Below are 21,875 nucleotides of genomic sequence, written 5' to 3'. Positions count from 1 at the left end.
TTGGACGTCAATACCCACGTTATTCATGGCTTTTTCTTTAACCATACTTACTTACGTCATCAAAACGCATGACTTAACTCGCACTCTTTCTCCCAACCAAATTATTAATTTTCTTTTATAAATAGTTGTGAAAATGCATTAATCAGCAAAAGTCTTTTATGTATTTCAACCGTCTCTTTTAATTTTCAAATATAGTACAAAATTTCACTCTTAGTAGGATATCAGATATTATCACACAGACACTTATATCAATAATATATCAGATGTATATCACATATATATATAAGTATTAAGATATATTACGTATATATTACAAATATATATCATTTTGAGTAAAGTTATCATTTTAAAATTAGATCTCCGTTTTTTTAAACGTTATATTTGAGAAAAACTAAATGTGGTTGCTATTTTACTAATTTTACTAAACGTTTTTGTCATATTTGCAACTGCCCCAATATAATTATAGTCGGTGTATTTTTATAACATTTATTTTGGTCCCATAATTTTATTTTTTGTTTACTTTAGTTGCTGTATTTTTGAAATGCCCGTTATAGTTTTTTCGTGGCTGTTTGGTCTATTTATTTTATTTATGATCACAATTTAAGCATTTCATTACCGTCGATAAATTTCTTGAAATGCAATCACACCGTCGTAATTCAAAAGTTTCCCTTGTATATAGAATTTATTTCAAAAGTTTGCAACAACTAAATTGCTTGTTTTTTAAAACTACAGAGACCAAAATCTCAGTTTTGAAAGTATAAAAACTCTACAATGATTCAAATAAACATTTTGAAAGTGATTAATTTTGTAGGATCGACTAATTCAAAAGGGTCAATATGGTTGGAAGTCGAATGAACCAATTTTGGGTATTAGTTCATTTTAGTTATGTTTCAAATATTTATATTTTATTAACATTGTATAAAAAAAATCATTTTTATTAGTAACGTGTAGAGATGAGATTTTAGAGTGTGCCTTGACCCTACTCTGGTTGGTCAATAAATCCATATTGAAGTTATATTCGATCAAGGTTTTAAATGTCGATACCGATGGAAATGTCAATGTCTCGATTTCATAGAAATATCCATGGAAATATTGATAAAATGTATTCCTGTAAAAATTATAAATATTAAAAACTAGTAAAAAATATTTAAATTAACAAATAAACATTTTTACATTACTAAATTAGTTAAAAATAATTAATATTAATATAATATATATATTAGTGACATTTTGTTGATATTTTTCACATTTTGTCGATTTTCTTGTACTATGATGGAAATTTCGATGTCGAACCTATGAAGACATGAATATGTCGACGTGTCGATAGATATTTAAAATCATGTATTCAATAACATATTTGATTTGAAAGAATTAAATGATCACTGGACTTTTAGAAACTTATCAATATTGACCTTTTTAATAAATTTAATTTGTGGCCCTCCTATTATTCAACTCCTGGGCCCTCAAGTAGTAGGGCTTATTTGGCAAATTTAAGATATGTGGATGAAAATTAAAATATTTAAGAAATTTTGAAAATGTATGTACAATTTTGAGAACGACATGATATATTTATTTATTTAGTGAACTATCCTTCAAAATCATGCATTTTGTCACGAGTATAGTAGTAACAGAAAGATTGGATATTATCCTGGTTCATGTATTTTTTTCAATTTTTGTTTATTTTAATCTCTATATTTTCAAAATATTTATTTATGTCATTGTACTTTTAACTATAGTTATTTTAATCCTTGTACTTTCAAAATGTTAGTTTTGGTCATTGTATTTCCTAAAGAGTGACAATTTGGTCATTATTCTCAAAAGTTAACACCACTCCTATACATGACAAAAACTATTTAATATAAAGTCATGACTACATTTTAATATTTGAGTATTTGTAATATCGTGTCAAAATTGTGTAGAAAATGAGATTAAAAATAAAATTAAGTGATCAAAACGAACACTTTGAAAACATAAAGACTAAAGTGAACCAACATTGAATGTACAAAAAATCAAATTTAACGTTTTGAAAGTACATATATCAAAATAAACTAAAACTAAAACTGAATGTACCCGGACCAAAATACTATTTTTTTTAAACCTCTAAAATATAAATGGTGAAATATATAAATTAATTAAGGGTCTAATTTGCAATTAAAAGAAACTTGATCGCAAGTTTGGAGACGGGACGGATTCGACATCGAAAAGCGCGCCAACATAGAACTTTCCGCAAAGTGGAATTCAATAAATAGCCTTCCTTCAGACGTTATAATTTACATGAAGAATTTTTTTCATAATAAATTTCATTATTTTCCGTTTGTTCTCTACGATTTTTGAGCAACGGATTTGAAATTAATTATGTTTTTACTTGAGGAAAAAAAACATAGATTATAATGCTTGGATTTTACAAATTTTGAAATAATTTATTAATTTAACATGATCTTGTTTTAATTTATATTTATTAATGAACTGAAAATAAAAAATAAAGTAGAGTTGTTTTATAACAAAAAATAAATAAAAAATAAATCTGCAACTCTAGTCGTTTAAGTATTTTGTACTGTTCTACCATTAATTTAGGTTAGTGATAATTGACACATGTAGTTCGAATTCTCCCTTCCATGTTGTACTAAAAAAAGTATTTTATATGGTTTATAATTAAAAAAAACCACTGAAAATGTTTTTTTTTGGTATTTTATTTTTAATTTATTTATTAATATATTAAGTTAAATATGTTTAAATAGTGTTCAGGTCTTTGTAATTTCGGGTACAATTTTCATTCATTTTAGTTTTGATGCTTTCAAAACTTTAATTTTGGTCTAAGTTTTTGTTCATTTGAGTTTTTATACTTTCAAAATGTCAATTTTACTTCCTATACTTTTAAAAAGTGATTGCTTTGGTCCTTGCATTTCATTTTTTCTATCTCGTTTTTTTGCATCACAATTTCAACACGACATTGCACTTAATAAAATTTTTAAAATATAATAATGATTTTGTATTAAGAGTACAACAATTCAGATGAATCAACTTAAAAGTACACCGACCAAAATAAATATTTAAAAAATATATGAAACAAAATAACATATATATAACAAATTGATGTTATTTTTTTAGTACAATAGATTTTATAAAGTGGAGAATATTATTACTTTTACAAAAACCATTTTGACATTCTCAATTGCCATATTTCAAGTTAGATTCTACCCCACTTTTTTATTTTTATTTTTATTTTTGAGAAACTCTTCCCATTGTTTTACTTTATTAGAACTACAAATCAACAATTAAAACTAATATGTTTACGTTTATGTTTTTATCAGTATATAATTCGTGTATCTACAAATTATTTTGTTGAACAATATCTGTCATATTAGTAATGCAAGTCGAAGTAAATGTTTAATAAAATAAATAATTTTGTTTTTAAAGAAAACAAATACAGTTGAATTACTTATCCCACTAGTTATATACATTAAGAAAAATAAGTTTTTAAGTTTTTTTTTCTTTACTAGTAAATAACATTGTGGGGGTGAGAATCAAAAGCCCAGATTTTTAGTTGGGATAGACGTTTATTGATTTAAGTTTAGATTGATTTTTTTAACTTTCTAAGAAGTCCGTGAACAATTTAAAAAACAAATCTACGAACTTCAAAAAACATTTAACAGTAATTATGTTCTAATAAAACTCATAATTTTGTATTTTCAATTAGGCATCTAATAGTTATCTACATATTCGAAATTTATTTAAATTAACGAATCTATCAGACATAAAATTCATTTTCTTATCTCATAAAATTTTAAACTTTCAATTTTATGTCGGATAAATTTGTGAATTTTGAAAAGTATCAAATAGGTTTAGATCTACTGAGAAAGGTTAAAAATTGAAAGAGTTTTTAATACTTATTATAAAGTTCATAAATTTATAAAACACAAAATTGAATGTTTATTAACTAACTTTATAATTTGTCGAAATATTAAAAAGTTGTGAGTTCGATCCGGTAGGTTTGTATTAAAAAAACTAACTTTATAATTTAACTTAAAAAATTACATATATTTTGGCTGTACGAATTAGAAAATAAATTTGAAATCCGAAACAAAACAGAAGTCTCTATTTTGGGGAAAAGCCAACAAAAGAAATGGCAGCAGCAAATAGAAAAATTAGCCATTTTTCATGGTCGCTCGAGGAATCTGAGGTCCGCCATTAAAATCAACTCCACAAAGCTTAAAATTAAATTAATAGTTGCCAGTTGCCGCTGAGAGAGAGAAAAGGAAGGGAAGACTGAGGAGGGTTTTTGGTACACACTCCTATAAAACCTGCTTTCTCCACTTTTTCTCCTTCGCACTCTCAAAACCAGCGCATTTTTTTCCATACCCACAATTTCTCTCTTCTTCTTCTTTCTCCCCATTTGAGCTTTCACTCATAACTTTTCATTTCAGCAAATGGGAGACGAGAAGAAGCCCAAATCCGTCGGAGTTTGGCCTACCGTGAAGCCCTTCATCAATGGAGGGGTATCTGGTATGCTCGCGACTTGCGTCATCCAACCCGTCGATATGATCAAGGTACCACGAATCTTCAGATTTACCGCTTACGTCTCCATTTCGTGACAAACGATCTTTGTTTAACGGGATTTTGTTGCTTGTTGGTTGTAATTCGTGTTGTGTGGTGATGTTTTTGATCTTGAATGAGTTGGAAATGGAGTTCTTAAATGGAATTTAGATCCAGGGGTTTTGGAGATCGTATTTCGTCTCTTTTTGTTCTAGATGCGTTGATGGGTTTATGTCTGTTGATTTAATATTGCCTTTTTGATTTGGTTCAGGTGAGAATTCAGCTGGGTCAGGGTTCGGCAGGCGAGGTAACCAGGAACATGCTTAAGGCGGAGGGAGTTGGTGCTTTCTACAAGGTGCGTTTCAAAGATCTACTTGAAATCTGTGATTCTGATTCATTAAATTGCACTGTCGATCTTGGGGTACATTGTGAAATACTGGCTTGGAGTAAATTTACTTGTTGGTTACGAGATCTCGTTATTCCGAGGACCTCTGAGAGGGCTGGAAGAGTATTATTGTATAGTAATCAGCTTCTCTACTTGATTTTATTGGTACTAATTGTAAATGGTGGATTGGAGTTGTTACTCGAGCGAATGGAGTGGTTTAAGTTATCTGTTTATTTCTTCGCTTCGACCCACATTCCAATCTTATTTAGAAAATTATAAGAGATGTAGGCACTAGGCTGATGCTTCATAGATGCTGTGATTTGTAATCTAAAGAACTTAAAATTGGGGTTGTTTGATGTTAGTGAGTTGGTTAATTTCTAGTTCAGTTGAATATTTCAAGATTTCTTGTGTCGCTTTTGTGTGTGCTTCATGTGTCTTCGAATAAGTGAACCGACTAAACTAAGAGGAAAAATAAATGTCTGACGGTTTCAGCTTGTATTCTTGGGAATGCTTCGGCAGTCCTTTGTTTTAGTACTTGTATTATGTTAATCGCATGTTTGTTTGTATTATTTTTATCAAGAAACAACAGAATTTTTTCTAAAGTGCATAATGTTAAACAGGGTCTCTCTGCTGGGCTTCTTAGACAAGCTACCTATACCACTGCACGACTTGGATCATTCAAGTGAGTGTTATGCTGAATTTCATTTTCCAAAAAGTAGAAGTGTTTTGGTAATGAATTGCACTAAGTCCTGATTTATTCGGTCATTCTCTCGCTTTAAGAATTTGGCATGTGTAGATGTTTTGGTTGTGTCGTGTTTGTTTAGATTTGAGGTGTGGAATGGAAAAGAAAATGATGCAAATTTGTTATTTTTACTTAAAGCAAAGAACTATTCTTTTAGAAAAGGAATTTGTCTACAAATTGGTAAGGAGAAACTCGTCCAAATTGACATGTCGATGTTTAGATCATTAGTGTATCTGCAAATATCTACTCCATTTATTATTTGAAAATAAAGTAGTCTTAATATCACATTTAACATTATCCAATGAACTATTCCTTTGCAATTGTATTCATATGGAACTTGATCGGTGTTAAGGATGAATTCCTCTTTAGTAGCACTAGCAAGGAAAAAATTTTGTTGAATAAATCCTTTTTCCAAGAACAGACAATATGGAACTATTCTGACTTTTGTTAGAAAAATGAACACAAATAATTACTTGGTATTGTTTCCTTCAATCAAATGAAATTCCATGCATTTCTTGCACAATTCTGTTAAAAAAAAATGATCTTTTTAATTTTGATTATCATTGTATCCAGGCTCCTTCTATTGTTTCACTCTCTGGAGGTCTTGATTCTGTTCTGATTAGCGTGTTGATGGATAGAAATGTGTTTAGTTTATAGTTCTTCAGTTTTTTCCCCGTCGGCTCGGTATGTGGATAATTTAGTTTATTAATAGTTCAATGAATTTTCTTTCTGCTTCATTTTGTAGGATTTTGACAAACAAAGCAATTGAAGCCAATGACGGCAAGCCCCTTCCTCTGTATCAAAAAGCTTTATGTGGGTTAACTGCTGGTGCTATTGGAGCGTCTTTCGGTAGTCCTGCAGATTTGGCACTTATCCGAATGCAGGCCGATGCCACCCTGCCGGCTGCACAACGTCGAAACTACAAAAATGCATTCCATGCACTATATCGAATTGTTGGAGACGAGGGTGTTTTGGCTCTCTGGAAAGGTGCTGGTCCAACAGTAGTGAGAGCAATGGCACTGAATATGGGCATGCTTGCCTCCTACGATCAAAGTGTCGAGTTTTTCAAGGATAACCTTGGTTTCGGTGAAGCTACAACGGTCCTAGGTGAGATTCTTTGCACATTTCGTGGTCAAATTTCTTTCGATTCATCCCAAATGGTGGCATGGACTTTGGACTAGGATAGACCACATCTTCTTCTTCAATCTTTCGTGCGCAATGGGATCACATTGTCCATCTTTATTCTATACTTCAGAATTAGATATTCATCCCACTGCCTGGATCAACATCACTTGGTCAATTAAAATTTTGCAAGTTTCTAGATTCTGCATAAACTATTCGGGGAAATATTTAAGCTCTTGAAAGTTTATTTTGTGCTAATTGTGACATGTTCTTTTTCCTCTGTTGCTCTTCTCCAGGTGCAAGTGCTGTTTCAGGATTTTGTGCCGCAGCTTGCAGTTTGCCATTTGATTATGTGAAGACCCAGATCCAGAAAATGCAGCCTGATGCTGAGGGCAAGCTTCCTTACTCTGGCTCTCTGGATTGTGCCATGAAGACCTTGAAATCTGGCGGACCCTTCAAATTTTACACGGGTTTCCCTGTGTACTGTGTTAGGATTGCTCCACATGTCATGGTACGATCTCCTTCTACCCCACCTGACCTCAAAACCAAAACTTCTGACATAAAACTTAGGTCCCGTTTGATAACCATTTGGTTTTTAGTATTTTTTTTTTTTTTTGAATTATGTTGGCTTTCTCACAATTTCTTGGTGTGTTTTCACGTCTGAATTTTTAGCTAAGTTTTTAACAACTGCTTTAGTTCAGTTTAAAAAAAAATGAAACACATTAGTATAAGTATTGTTTATAAGCATGATTTTAAAAAACATGTCGTGGTTATCAAACAGGCTCTTAATAATTTAAGCCGATGTTTGAATTCACATCTCCACGATTGTCGTCGGTTTAAAAGAAAACCTTAATAATGACTCCCAATATCCCAATTATTTAAGGAGGAAAAAAAAAACAAAACTCACATTCTCTCCATTTAAGATGGTTAGGTTGGAAAATTATTCAATGTGGCTGAGAATGCACGATCAAACTATAGTTTAAAATTTTTCGCACTCGTACCTCCAATGGTATTAAATCGTCTTGTGGGACGTTACAGCCCCTCCAATAACATATCCCCGTCTATAACTGTCCATCGATGATTATATCTTCATATTGTACTTCTAACTTTTGGATATGTGACAATGCAGATGACATGGATTTTCCTCAACCAAGTTCAAAAGTTCGAGAAGTCCATCGGACTATGAGGTCCAGAATGATGGGGATTCCCACTGGACCTGCACAATCTTAAGGAAACATTTTTTCCGCCCGTTTTGGGACTACCGTGCCTGTAAACGTCAGACTTCTTCTTATTCTTACTTTTACTTTTGTCGTAAGATCATTGTAGTAGGCTGAATTGCACCGATTGATTTCGGGTTGTGATTGGATATAGGGTAGTTAAAGAAAGAGCATAAAAATCCCGTTGAAGTATTTTTGGTTAGGGAATCAGTGGGAGGACACTGATTTTGAGCAAAATAAAATTTGGGGCACTCTCTTCTTAATGACAGAAGGGATTCTGACATCAGTTTTGTTAGAACTTTGTTGTCATATTTTTGGGAGTGGAGGTTGCCTCAACTTCTCATAGACCATTAATTTTTTTGCAATGTATTTGGTAATTTTACCTATAGTATTGATAAAGTTTCATTAGAGGACTTTTTTGCTATATGTATCTTGTTTGTATCATGCTTTTATTTGTTAGGCAGATATGGTTCCACATGAGAAACCCGTACGAATATGACCTACCGCTCCAATTGAACTATGAGCTAGAGGTCTTTTGACTTTCGTTTGGATAATGGCGGCTAGTGCTATTAAGATCATAGAAGCAATCCTATAGAAAAAGAAGATTTGCTACTAAGATGATAGAAGCAATACCGTAGAAAAAAGAAGATTTGTTATGATGTAGCTCCATAGGAACCATAAATAGAAACACGTGAAATATCAGCAAAAATCGAGATTTTAGGTGCAATAGAAAGGAATGCTGTAATTGGGGTGGGGTTGTTTTTGATGGAAATTTGTGCTCTGTAGCACTTATTAGGAACTTGGGAACCAGAAAAATGTGGGATCATTTTATAATGTTTTTGTTTATTGTTTTTTGTTCTATGTACGTTGTTTTTTATATTTTTTTGAAGCATAAGCGTTGGTAACTGTTTTAGTTTTTTTGTTTTTCATTTTTAAGAAAAGTTTCCTTGGCTCTTCTTGTTTATGTTCTCATTTCTTTCCAACATAAATAAAAATATTATTTTATAATTCTTTTAACTTATAAAATGCATAGCAAATGTTTACTAAATAATTGAAAGTGTACAGATTTTGAATGTTTAATTTTAAAAAAATTAATTTTATATAAAATTTAAACTTATCTTAATTTAAAATGGTAAAGAATAATAACAGTTTAGTTATATTTTTCTATTTAGAAAATTAGAAATAAGAAACAAGGATATTATCAAATTGGTCTTTTGTGATTGATGTCTAATAAGCTCGGTAGGGAGTTTCGGTTCTTTCTAAGATCTCAATGAGAAATTTTAATAATGCATGATAATTTGTCACGTATGATTTATTTGGCGTAAATATTAATAGATTTGAGTAATTACAAATAAAAAGTACAAATTTCGTAATTTTTAGTCCCTTTTGTTTCGATTGATAATGTTCTCCCTCCATTTGTCTCATCTAGGAATATTTTCAAATATCATGCTTAGTAATTAAACTTTATGCAGCATATATCTGTGCTCTTAAAACATTAATTGCCCGCTATAGTCTTTAAAGTTGGTCATATTATTTATTTAAGCATACTAATCTTGAAAAACGAACATATTCAATTAGTTAAAATACTTATATGTTTCGATCCACAACTTTATTTAAACAAAATAATAATAATCATCTTCATTTATTGACTAATTTAACTCAATTTAGTTATTTTTTAAAAGTATAGGACCCAGATAAATAAAAATTGAAAACAAAATAGCATTTAAGCCTAAAATCAAAACCGAGTAAAAAAAAAAAAGTTAGTTGTTGAGAAAAGGTAAAATTAAATTTGTATTTATTTATTTTTTAACGTTAAATTTTGATAACCAATGTTAAGAAAATAGGGGGAAAAATGTAATTTAACGGACCCTTAAAAAAGTTAAAAATCCATGGTTCCATCTTTAGACCCCGCGGCCACCGGCGTAGAGAATCGGAGTTGGAACTTGGAAGAAGATTGATTGGCGATCATCACTGCAAATTCCGAACACTGCTAATGGAAATGGAGCTCTAGTTTCTTCACTCAGCTGCTGGATCTCGCCTCTGCAGACTGCAACACGATGCGAGCTCTTCTTCTGCGCAAGGCCTTCTCTCGGGCTCTCTCTCCCCCTTCATCTGCAATTGCTTCATCCTTCAGATCAACGGAATTCCCCTCCTCCGCCGACGGCCGTTGTCACTTGCTTGGTTCTCTATGGTCCCTCATTCAACACCGTGGATTCAAAGTGCATGGTTCCGATGTAAGTTTGTTTCTTCTACTCTCCATTTTCATTGTATTGTGCAGATGTGCGTTTAGGTAATGGGTTTTACATTTAGCTTAGCTTAATACTGACTTTAATTTTGTGGGCTTCGTTTGTTTGATGCGTCTGAATTTCTATATATTTTTTCATTGCAGGTGAGAGTGGGGAACATAATTGAACGGAAAGGTTACTTTCTGTGTTAATATTGGATTGTGAAACTGCCTGTTGATTGATAAATCAATTTCATCCCTCGCTCCCTCTTATATATGTATACTCACACATAATCACATATACTGACCGAATGACTTTGCTTTTGTTGCCTGTATTGTTTGCTTCAGAACGTATTTTCCAGGTATATTTTAATGCCTTTACATCTCATTGATGTGATTGAAATAGCGTAGTAGTATTATCTTACGCGATGCTTGGCTATGCCTCTTGGTTTAGGTTACAAGAGTTGATCATTCACATGAAGGAAGAGGAAAGGCCACGATCAAGGTTCATTTCTGAACTTACAACAAGTTCCTATATTTGGAGTTTGATTGAAACTTTCCTTAGATGTCTTTTGGGATAAACGATAGTATTTCATTTAAGAAGTAAGGTGTAAAAGAAACTGAAAGGCTAGGGGAGATTGTAAAATGATCCTCTAATTGGCATTAAGCAAAGGTGGGAATGATCGCCTAAGGTTCTCTCTTAAACACACCCAGGTCAAGATCCTTTATAATAGTGCCCTAAAAAGTCCCCAAAATTCCTACATATTGGAGGTGTCAAAAATGTTTTTAGATATTTTCAGAGGTGAATTTTTACCATTTTGTACGTGCTGTGGATTTTCCAATTTGGCATCTTCTGGTGTTCAATAAAAGCCCAAAAGAATCTGTGTGGCAAATACTTTGCAGTCACCCTAGAAGAAGGCTGGAGTGTTATGAGACAATGTGTAAGGATACTCCTTACTACTTCTTGGAATTCAAAGACAAAACACCAAAACACTAGTACAAAACACACCGACGGCCAATTCGAGAGGGCTGGTATCTCTCCGCACAGTTCAACTGAACATACAAAATACACAAGACAAGTAACTTCCTACTTTTATCCCATAACACGTTCTCTCCTTCACTCACATAACTAACTAACTTAATGATGGATTCCCAATTTACCCTTCCTAGCATAGACATTTACAATTGGCCCCCCTCCAGTCACCTTGTCCCCAAGGTGATGAGGACCAAAAAACTTCTCATGAAATGCTGGAAATTGGTACTGAATTTCGGGAACAGCTTCCCAAGTTGCCTCTTCTTCAGGAAGATGTGCCCAACTGATCAGCGCCTCGTCCACTTTTGTTATGGGGTTGGTACGGGTAGCAAACACATCTTCTGGTTCCGCAAGCCATTCAAGATCCGAAGTAAGCCAAGGTGTAAGAGGTTGAGTGGCCACATGTTATCCGAGCGCTTGTTTGAGTTGAGACACATGGAATACCGGATGGATGGCAGCCTCCGGAGGGAGTTTAAGCTTGTAAGCGACCTTCCCTACTCTTTGCAAAACCTCATATGGACCAAAATACTTCGGAGCTAGCTTCTCATTTCTTCGTTTAGCCACAATTTTCTGTCTATAGGGTCGTATCTTCAAATACACTCAATCTCCCTCTTGAAACTCGACATCACGACGTTTCAAATCTGCAAACTTCTTCATACGACTCTGAGCATTGCTAAGAGAATCCTTGAGAAGGTCAAGCATAAGGTCTCAATCAGCTAGTTGTTGGTCAAGAGTTGCGTTGGTTATCTTTTGGCTACCATAAGCAACAAGTGTAGGAGGAGGTCGCAACAAGTGTAGGAGGAGGTCATCCATAGACAATGTGAAATGGAGTAGTAGCAATGGAAACATGATAAGTGGTGTTATACACTTATACCAAAATTCAACCCATGGAATTCTATGACTCCAAAGTTTAGGAGCGCCGGTACAAAAGCAACGTAGATATGTTTCCAAACACTTGTTTACCACTTTCCGAAACTATGGACTGAGGAAATCCATACAAACGAACAATCTCTTTCACAAACATAGAAGCAATGGATTTAGCTGTGAACGGATGACTGATTGGGATAAAATGACCATACTTGCTCAAACGATCCCCACTACAAGTATAGCACTGAAATTATGAGATTTAGGCAAACCTTCAATGAAATCCATCGCTATATCTTCCCAAATTCGATTAGGAATGGGCAGCGGTTGTAATAGTCCAGCTGGTGCTACTGCCAAGGACTTGTTACTCTGGCAAATAGAACAATGTGCGACATATGTTTTTACTTCACCTTTCATTCCTTGCCAATACAATTCAGCAGTAAGACACTTGTAAGTTCTGAGAAATCTGGAATGGCACCCAGTACAGAATCATGGTACATGTTTAAGATGGCTGGAATGAGAGAGGATTTTTTGGACAACACCAATTGGCCTTTATACTTCAATACACCTTGCTGAAGATGGAGCTTGGATCCTGTTGCATTGTTGGAATTTAATTCAGCTATGACTGTTGATAAATAAGATCTTTGGTGACCTCCTTGGAAATCACTGCAATGTCAAGCAAACTAGGTACCATTAACATGCCAAATTGAGCAACAGGGGTCATGCGAGATAAGGCATCAGCAGCTTTATTCTCTTGTCCAAGTTTGTACTGAATTTCAAAACTATAACCGAGAAGTTTAGAGACCGATTTTTGATATTCTGGTTGCCCAACCCGTTGTTCTAACAGGAATTTCAAAGCTTGTTGATCGGTCTTAACAACAAAACGTTGCCCTAACAAATAAGGACGCCAACGTTGGACCGCCATAACAACTGCCATAAGTTCCCTCTCATACACTGATTTCGATTGAGCCCTTAGGGAAAGATTGTGACTGTAGTACGCTATAGGCCGTTGGTTTTGAGACAAAACAGCTCCTAATCCATAACTCGAAGCATCTGTTTCAATGACAAAACGGATACTAAAATCAGGAAGGGTTAAGACCGAAAGAGTGATCATCGCTTGCTTCAAGCGTTCAAATGCCTGTGTAGCTTGATCTGTCCATAAGCAGGAATCCTTTTTGAGGAGTTGTGTTAAGGGAGCAGCTAAGGTCCCATAATTGGCCACAAATCTCCTATAATAACCGGTGAGCCCCAAAAATCCGCGAAGTTCTTTCAAGTTTGAAGGTCGAGGCCATTGTAACATTGCTCTCACTTTTCCTGGATCGGCTTCGACTCCCCGCGCCGAAATCCAATGACCAAGGTACTCAATTCTGGCTTGGGCCAAGCTACATTTCTTTAGGTTGGCAAACAAACTATTTTCCTTCATAACATTGAATACCATAGCCAAATGTGTCAAATGAGATTCCATATCAGGGCTATAAACCAGGATATTGTCAAAGAATACTAGTACACAACGTCGTAGAAAGGGACGAAAAACCTGGTTCATAAGGGATTGGAACATCGACGGAGCATTGGTTAACCCGAAAGGCATAACCAAGAATTCATAATGGCCGTCATGTGTTCTAAACGCTGTTTTTGGAACGTCATTCTCCGCCACCTTGATTTGATGATATCCAGACCGAAGGCCAATTTTGGAATACACTTGTGATCCATGGAGCTCATCTAATAACTCTTCAATGATCGGAATAGGAAACTTGTCTGGTATAGTAGCATTGTTGAGAGCCCTATAATCCACACAAAATCTCCAACTCCCGTCTTTCTTTTTAACTAGGATCACCGGGCTGGAATAGGGGCTGATACTAGGACGTATGATACCAGCCGCTAGCATATCACCCACCAAATGTTCAATCTCAGCTTTCTGGACATGTGCATATCGATAAGGTCGCATGTTAACCGGCTGTTCCCCTTCTTTTAACTGAATCTGGTGATCTATTGATTGTGAAGGAGGCAAGGTATTAGGCTCACTAAAGACAGTACTGTACTCTGCAAGCAATTCTTTGACACCCGTGGGTAGGTCAGGGAATGGTCCGTCATTGAGGTTTACATTGGCTGCCTCCATGGATGACATGGTACGTAGTTCCACCAAGAAACCCTGATCCTCATTATCCCAGGCCCGTGCCAATCGTTTGAAGGAGACTTCTTTTTGTGCGAGAGAAGGATCCCCTTTGAGTTGGATCTTCTTTCCATCCCTCTTGAACGTCATCAACAAGGCAGGCCAATCCACCTTCATTGATCCCATTCGTTTAAGCCACTGCATCCCCAAAACGACATCCAAACTTCCCAACTCAAGCGGCAAAAAATCGTATTTGACCGGTAACTCAGGTAATTCAAGGACAACACCTCGACAGATGCCCTTCCCCTTAACAGCTAAGCCAGTTCCCATAATTACTCCATAATTGGATGTCTCAGAACACGACAGGTTCAAATCCTCCGCCAAAGAATTAGCAATAAAATTATGGGTTGCCCCACAATCAATAAGAATCACGACCTCCCGCCCTTGGATTAATCCTTTCAACTTCATAGTTCCCGGCATTGTGAAGCCAACCACAGTGTTGAAAGCCACAAATTCAACTGCTTTTCCCCTGTCATCAATTGGAGGACATACCTCTTCTATAACCTCTTGGCCCCCTTCATCTTCCCCAACGTCATCATTGTGCACCACATAGACTTGCAATTGGGGATTTTTACACTTGTGCCCAATCGAGTATTTTTCCTCACAACGAAAACAGAGGCCCTGTTCTTTGCACGTTAAATATTCCGCTTCTGTTAACCTCTTTTGAGTAGGCCCAGTTGTGGCCTGTGAGGGTAGCGGAACCGTCGGATTCTTACTCGCAATAGTGACCGTGTGAGTCGGAATGGATTCAGTGAATTTAGGTGAGATTTTGGTAGAGGAAGATGAAGATGCAAATTTGATTCCCAAGCGATTCTGCCCAAAATCTGCCGCCGCAATTGTCGCACTATTGATATCTTCCACAAGCTGTGCCTTACGCATCATCTCGTCCAATCCATTGGGTTCCATGGCCAAAACTTCCACTCTCACAACCGAATCTAAACCGTTCAGATATGCACACTCAAGAACTTCATCCGTGAGATGGGGAACAGAGGCCGCCAACGCTTCAAATTGCTCTTGATACTCAGTAACTGTGCCTTGTTGTTTGATGGATAATAACTGTGCACAGATTTTCCCTGACTTGGATGAATGAAAACGACGGTACATCCGTTGTTTGAGATCATCCCAATGAACAAATGATTACTCCAACAAAACCAAGCCAATGCAATGCCTTCAAAGCTGATAACCAATACCGTCAGTTTTTCCTCATCGGTTAATTTGTGAATGTCGAAATATCTTTCAGCCCTGAACAACCACGAGTACGGATCAAGCCCTGTGAAAATAGGCATTTCCAGTTTCTTAAATTTGCTTCGATCACCACTGGAATCTGGACCTTCCACGATTTTGACATCCCCCGAAGTTCCTCCAAGTCGTCCTGTCGAGGTCTCCCTGACCGAGACCGTATGCGAACCTTTCCCTCGATCAAATCAGTCATCACTTGTCCCATAGTCTTCTGTTACACCATAAACGCCTTTAACGCTTTTTGATTCTGTGATACCTGTTCACGAAGGGCCAACATCAGATCCTTCAGACCAAAAACCTCTGCCTCCGTGGCTTCACAGCGCTCTTCCAACCGTGTGGATACCATTCTGTCGATATTGCCCAAGAAGGAGTGCTCTGATACCAATTTGTAAGGATACTCCTTACTACTTGGAATTCAAAGACAAAACACCAAAACACTAGTACAAAACACACCAACGGCCAATTCGAGAGAGCCGGTATCTCTCCCCACAGTTCAACTGAACATTCAAAATACACAAGACAAGTAACTTCCTACTAACTTCCTACTTTTATCCCATAACACATTCTCTCCTTCACTCACATAACTAACTTAATGATGGATTCCCCACTTTACCTTCCTAGCATAGACATTTACAATTGGGGGTCTAACACGATGGTTCCTAAGACTATCGAATTGTAGATTTTGAATGGGTTGAGAGAATTGTGTATTTTTTAAGGGACGGTTACTTGCTTTCTAGCATTTACTTGGAACACTGTTTTCATAATTTTTTGTAATTACTTCCCCTATTTGATTAACAACAATTGGAGTGCTTAATCCCCACAGGTCCTAAGCTAGGGAGAATATCTCATCTTCTCTCATTCCTCATGCGTCTTTGTATTCTTCTGATGAACTTCTTTCTTATGAATCTTATCATCTCTCCCTCTCATATTGTATGTATTCATGAATGTATATTGGATTGTGTAAATATGTCATGGGGTCAAAGTTGGCTTTTTACTTTGGGATGAAATGCAAGCGGTTTTTCCCTGCTAATTTAAAAATTAAAATTAACCTCTCCTTTATCACAGGTTGAACTTCGTGACGTTGAGAGTGGAAACAAAGTAACTCAACGATTGGCTACAGATGAATCTGTTGACAGTTATGCACTGTTCTTTCTAAATATCCTCCCCATGGATCAGATAAGCCTTATATCATGCACATCTCGTTGCAATTGAAGTCGGATAACCCGGTTGAGGACGTTGGTCTCTATTTTGATGTCTTAGTTATTGCTATTACTGATATTACTTCTGTTTTAAAATTTTAAGTATAATTTCTAGATCCTAAATAGCAACAATTCTGAAAGAAATTCAATATGTCGTGTTGAATCTTAGGGCATACTTCTCCATTAATAAGCATGGAATAAACTGCTCAATTGTTTTGTTGGGATACCTATAATTATTATTAGGTGGTCCTTTATTGATGTGTGCAATGATATATTTTATGACCTTAAATATTCATAGTTTAGGTTTAGTTATCTCGTTATACAATATCTACTACCATAAATTTTTATTCCATCCTCGTCTATAATATAAGTCTAAACATCAGGAACAGTGTTAGGCTACTGCTGATGCTTCCATCTAACATGAGTTCCATCCTTTCTTGTGACTAATTAATTGTTGCAGGGGTTTTTGTACAGGAGAAAGCATATATATTTATGTGTAGAGATCGGGATGCCAAAGTATTATTAATGGAGTGAGTTCCACTATTCTACAGCTACAAGCCCTCCAATATTTATGTCTGGTGAACTTGACCTAGAAGTATTAGAGAATGAAATTTACTGAAAATTTGTTCCGTCAATTTTATATCAGCCCTGATACATATGAGCAACTGGAAGTCCCCGAGGAATTGTTTGGCAAGGCTGCCATGTATTTACAAGGTAATTAAAGTATATTGTGTAAGCATTACAAGTGATATTCCACTTGTTATTTATCCCATTCACTATCCAGCATGATTAAATATTTGGGATAAAAGTCTCATCTCTCTTCGAACTAGGCTAGGAGAAAGCTTTCCTTGTCTAAAATGTTTCTCCGACATTCTGTCTCTTTATATAATAATGATAATGATAATTACATTTATGCATGCCACAGATGTCAATCCATTTTATTTTTCATGTACCATCATCCATAATCGGATATCTTTTTGTTTATTCTAGGACTAACACTTGGTAAACATGAAAAATAGATGACATGAAAGTTATGGTACAACTTTTCAATGACACTCCCTTATCTGCATCGGTTCCAAAACGAGTGACGTGTGTTGTGAAGGAAGCACAGCCACCCATGAAGGGAATCGCGGCTACTCCCAAGTATGTTCCTACTTTTTATGACTGGCACAAATTAAATTGTGAGCATGCAATTTAAATTAAAAAATTTCTCACAGTATTATCTTGGCTGAAATGTACCAAAATTCTGTTCAAATTTAGGAATTCAAAGAAGTGAAATGGGTATAAGAGAAATCAAGTGAGATGTAGGGAATGAAACTTCCGAGTGTGATTAGAGAAAATACTGACTTCATGCAATCTCTTAAGTTAAAAGCCCAAACTCAACCCTTACTTTACCCATATCATGAGCATGTGAATGCAAATTAATTTTTACGATCATAACATAAGACAGACCATGCTTGGCATTTTATTAAATATTAATCAACATTAATCATGTGAAATCAAGAAGTAATTACATTATAGGTAAGTATGGGAAGAATCACTCTTTCTCCTATACTCTTGACTTAGGGTCGTTGGAATTGCTTCACTCTGCTGTTGGAAACGTTCTCAGGTTGCATTCATCTCTCAAGTTCTTCCAGAAACATAGAAACTCCTGCCCTCATCTTCTGGGCTGGAAACTTGCGATTGAAAGGGACTACTGCATTTAGATTCTTAGACTTGACTCTGATGTTAGTAAAGAAATTTTAAGAGTTTTTTTTTTATTTTTTTTATTTTTTTTTAATTTTTATAATAAGAAACAAACTTTTCAACTATCATGGATGGTTCATTGGTCCAAATGGGCTAGGGTTAATTGAGAGGGAATTTGTTCAAACCCCATTATGGCCACCTATCGTATGAATTAATTCCTATGTATTTCCCGGCACCAAATGTTGTAGGATCAAACTATTGCCATGTGAGATTAATCAAGGTGCGTGCAAGTTGGCCTAGACCCTCGCGAGTCACGAAAAAAAAACTTTTCATTGATATATGGAAAAAAAGGGAAAAAAGTTCAAGGATACAAGTTGGTGATTGAAATCAATATTCCTTGGAACTATTTGGTTGTGTTCAAGGATTTAGTGGTCAGAAATGAATATATGTTTGATAATTCCCCTTGCCAACAGAATAAGGCGAGTATGGAATGTGGAAATGAATGGGAATGGGCTACAAGAACTGGTTCCCATGGTTGGCATTGCATATAATGACTATTAGGTATTGACATCCTAAACCCACCGTAAAGCGTAAATAATTATTATAAGATTTATGACTGAACCACTCTTCATCTCAAATTGCCCTCAATTTCGACCATGAAACATTTAGTTTCTCTCTTGGCAAGTCGATTGAGGTAGCTGTTATTGTCAGTGACATTAATGTTTTCAAACATTTGATGGTAGTATAGTTGATTTCTTGTTCAGATCTCGACTGATTTAGTTTGTGAACAGATAAACAGAGATGGTAAGAAGATGTAAGCTAAAAGGGCAGAAAACAGAGTTCTTAAGAGTATTAATCAAGATGAATTAAATTTATTGAAAGCTTCAGAATAGATATTAAATTATTCCCTCACAAGTTTCGCCTGTCTCATTATTTATGAAAAATTTGTCTAGATTGTTGTTGTGCTAAATAAAATTCTTCCGGCTCGATTACAAACACTATACCCTAAAAACTTTATTGATTCAGGGAAAAGAAAGCAGTGCTGGACAATGGCATGACAATAAAAGTAAGTAAGGTGCTTTACTTATATAGTGCTACTTAACCTTCCTGGGGGACTACATCAAAAATCTTGTTGGGTTCGCTTGTGTAGTTACTATTTAGTGCTGTAATATCAGTTTATTTTTATTCTTGCCCATGTATTGAATCCGTTTCCATGCTTGACTTTTTTTGCCTTGATAAGCCCCCTATATTATGTTGTTACATTCAACATCATAATAACCCATCAACTACAATTTAAGGTTCTCTACCTCTCTGTCATGTCTGTGGTGTGCTTTTTTTTTTTCCTTCTTCTTCTTCTTCCTCTTCATCTTTGTGCTTGGATCAACTTGAATGCATCTCCATTAATCTCATTGAACAATTTCCTAACTTTGCTACGTTTAGTTGTCAAGAAAATTCCAGGTAGGTGGCAAGAACTAATTAAGAAGCCCATTTATTTTTTCACTGGCGCCAATGACCAAGAGCCAAGCCCGCAGTAGTTGATGCATGTGTTCATATGAGAAACATTGTCCTCATAGACTTCTTCTTGCAATCACAATGCTATTATTTGGGGTCTCATGCTGCACATGAGCACTGAACATGCGCACACGCATACGTTTTTATGCTTCTGAAAATGTGCACATCAATGGACATCAGTGTACACATTTGTGCGTAATGAAACTGCAAATGTGGACTTGATAGACATAGGCATTATATATAATTCTGGTAATTTAATGTGGGGAAGATTATTAGATATTTCCATACAATCTTGGCTATTCCATATCCTTTTGTTACTGCCATTGTACAGTTCTGTTTCAAGTTTCCATCAGCCACAGTTCTAATGCAAGTTTGAGTGCTTTAAAGAACTTTGCTCTACATGTCTCTACAGGTACCACCACACGTTGTTATTGGAGATGTTGTAGTTATTAATACAGAGGATGACTCTTATATCGAGAGGTACGCCTTCCCGTCGATTACCTCCCATGGAGGCATTTGTGGATCATGTTACTCTGTTTTATGATCTGTGAATATATGTCTTCTCACCCCAACCACCCTTCTCTTCTTATACTGTCTTCCTATCTAGTGTTACCAAGTTGTGATGAAAGAGGAGCAATTGAATGTTGTGGAAATCTACTTAAAACAATTTTTTTTTTTGCGCACATTTTTCACATTGTGTTTCTCATTTGTAGGGCAAAGGCATAGTCATATGATTCCATGAGAAGGATGGATAGGTCGTCCTTGAATGTGGTTGTTGAGGAATTTGCTTATTTATTATTTGAAATGTTTCTATTGTTTCATACAATGAGATATGCAATGTTGATTTAGATTATGAGAAATATCAAAATAATGGAGATATCGTCGAGATTTGTATTATCGACTATCTTTGTGGTCAAAATGTTGAGAGATGTTTATTTTGGTCAAAAGTTGATACTTCATATTTTGAGAGCATTATTCATTCGTATTGGAAATTTAAGAATCGATTTTAACCATCATGGATGGCTCAAGTGCTCAACGAGGACCAATGTAAATAACAAAGGATATAAAAAAATAATAAAAGAATCAATTTTGGTCATGCTTCGAGGTTATTTGTGACATGCCATAGATGGCATAATTCAACGTGCAGTGATGAAGCATTCGAATCTCTCCACTTCAATTTAAATTTACACTCAATTATGATGGGGTGTAGATCGTTGATGATCATTAAAAAAATTAGTAACGAGAAAGATTATTGATTTATTGGTGAATATTCGAGATATTTGTGGGTGAATATTCGAGATATTTGTGCAAGAGAGAAGGTTGAACTCGAAAGTCTTTTATAATGAAATGTTTTTGTCCATTTTGGTTTTCGTTTAGTTATCTTCTTTATCTTTGATTATCATATACATGTTTATGTTGGGAAAATAATTAACAGACTAAATTCCAGATTATTGGGTAAAGCTAGATTGAAATGCAACTAATTAAAATGGTTAAATTCAAATAATAACTTATCAAGCACGCCAAGTAATTTATTTCAGGAAAAAAAATACACGAAATGCATTTTAACTTTTGCAACATTAGAATGTGCTCCATTTTTTTATTATCCAAATATTTTGTCTATCGTATTAGACAATCAGAAAATATTATTTACGAAAAACGGTTTGGAGATTCAAAACTCTAATATTTTAGTTGAATATATGTGTTTAACTAATTGAGCTATGTTTAGGTTTGATCTCGTTACCTCTTTTTAAAACTATGTTTTAAATTTTATTCCAACAATATTCAGTCAAATATACTCTTATATTATGAATATCTATTTTTGGTTCAAACTAAATAAATAAATATATCAACACGAGCATAGTTTAGCAATAATTAACAGCTGTTTAGGTTGGAGGTTCAAACTTCTATACTCCAATTTGTTATTTAAAAAAAAAAACTACATATTATTT

At 35.0% G+C, this 21,875-nt stretch overlaps 2 protein-coding genes across 4 annotated transcripts; both read left to right on the top strand.

The window, feature by feature from the left end:
* Positions 1-4,124: 4,124 nt before the first annotated feature.
* LOC111016548 (mitochondrial dicarboxylate/tricarboxylate transporter DTC) lies at positions 4,125-8,423 on the top strand. Its single transcript, XM_022291988.2, has 7 exons — positions 4,125-4,282; positions 4,425-4,547; positions 4,805-4,888; positions 5,539-5,600; positions 6,406-6,767; positions 7,079-7,293; positions 7,912-8,423. Exons 2-7 carry the CDS (start codon positions 4,428-4,430, stop codon positions 7,966-7,968), a joined length of 900 nt encoding a protein of 299 aa, XP_022147680.1. The 5' UTR covers positions 4,125-4,282; positions 4,425-4,427; the 3' UTR covers positions 7,969-8,423.
* A 1,448-nt stretch (positions 8,424-9,871) lies between these two features.
* Positions 9,872-20,898, top strand: LOC111016484 (elongation factor P (EF-P) family protein). Of its 3 annotated transcripts, XR_015791631.1 has the most exons (12): positions 9,873-10,233; positions 10,389-10,419; positions 10,572-10,585; positions 10,678-10,728; positions 16,595-16,664; positions 17,189-17,258; positions 17,375-17,442; positions 17,748-17,871; positions 19,441-19,480; positions 19,855-20,175; positions 20,339-20,406; positions 20,640-20,898. XR_015791631.1 is itself a non-coding variant. In XM_022291904.2 (11 exons), the coding sequence occupies exons 1-11, from the start codon at positions 10,057-10,059 to the stop codon at positions 20,650-20,652; spliced, it is 735 nt and encodes a 244-aa protein (XP_022147596.1). In that variant the 5' UTR covers positions 9,872-10,056; the 3' UTR covers positions 20,653-20,898. The 3 variants fall into 3 exon arrangements, 2 of the variants coding, with proteins under 2 accessions (XP_022147596.1, XP_022147597.1); XM_022291904.2 differs by lacking the exon at positions 19,855-20,175 and having other exon boundaries at positions 9,872-10,233; positions 19,441-19,489; XM_022291905.2 differs by lacking the exon at positions 19,855-20,175 and having other exon boundaries at positions 9,875-10,233.
* Positions 20,899-21,875: the final 977 nt, after the last annotated feature.

The sequence above is a fragment of the Momordica charantia genome, assembly GCF_013281855.1.
Source record: "Momordica charantia cultivar OHB3-1 chromosome 6 unlocalized genomic scaffold, Mcharantia_2.0 BLBB01000006.1, whole genome shotgun sequence".
Classification (NCBI taxonomy): Eukaryota; Viridiplantae; Streptophyta; class Magnoliopsida; order Cucurbitales; family Cucurbitaceae; genus Momordica; species Momordica charantia.
The sequence above is the reverse complement of the archived record's forward strand: the minus strand, read 5'-3'. Positions and strand labels throughout refer to the sequence as shown.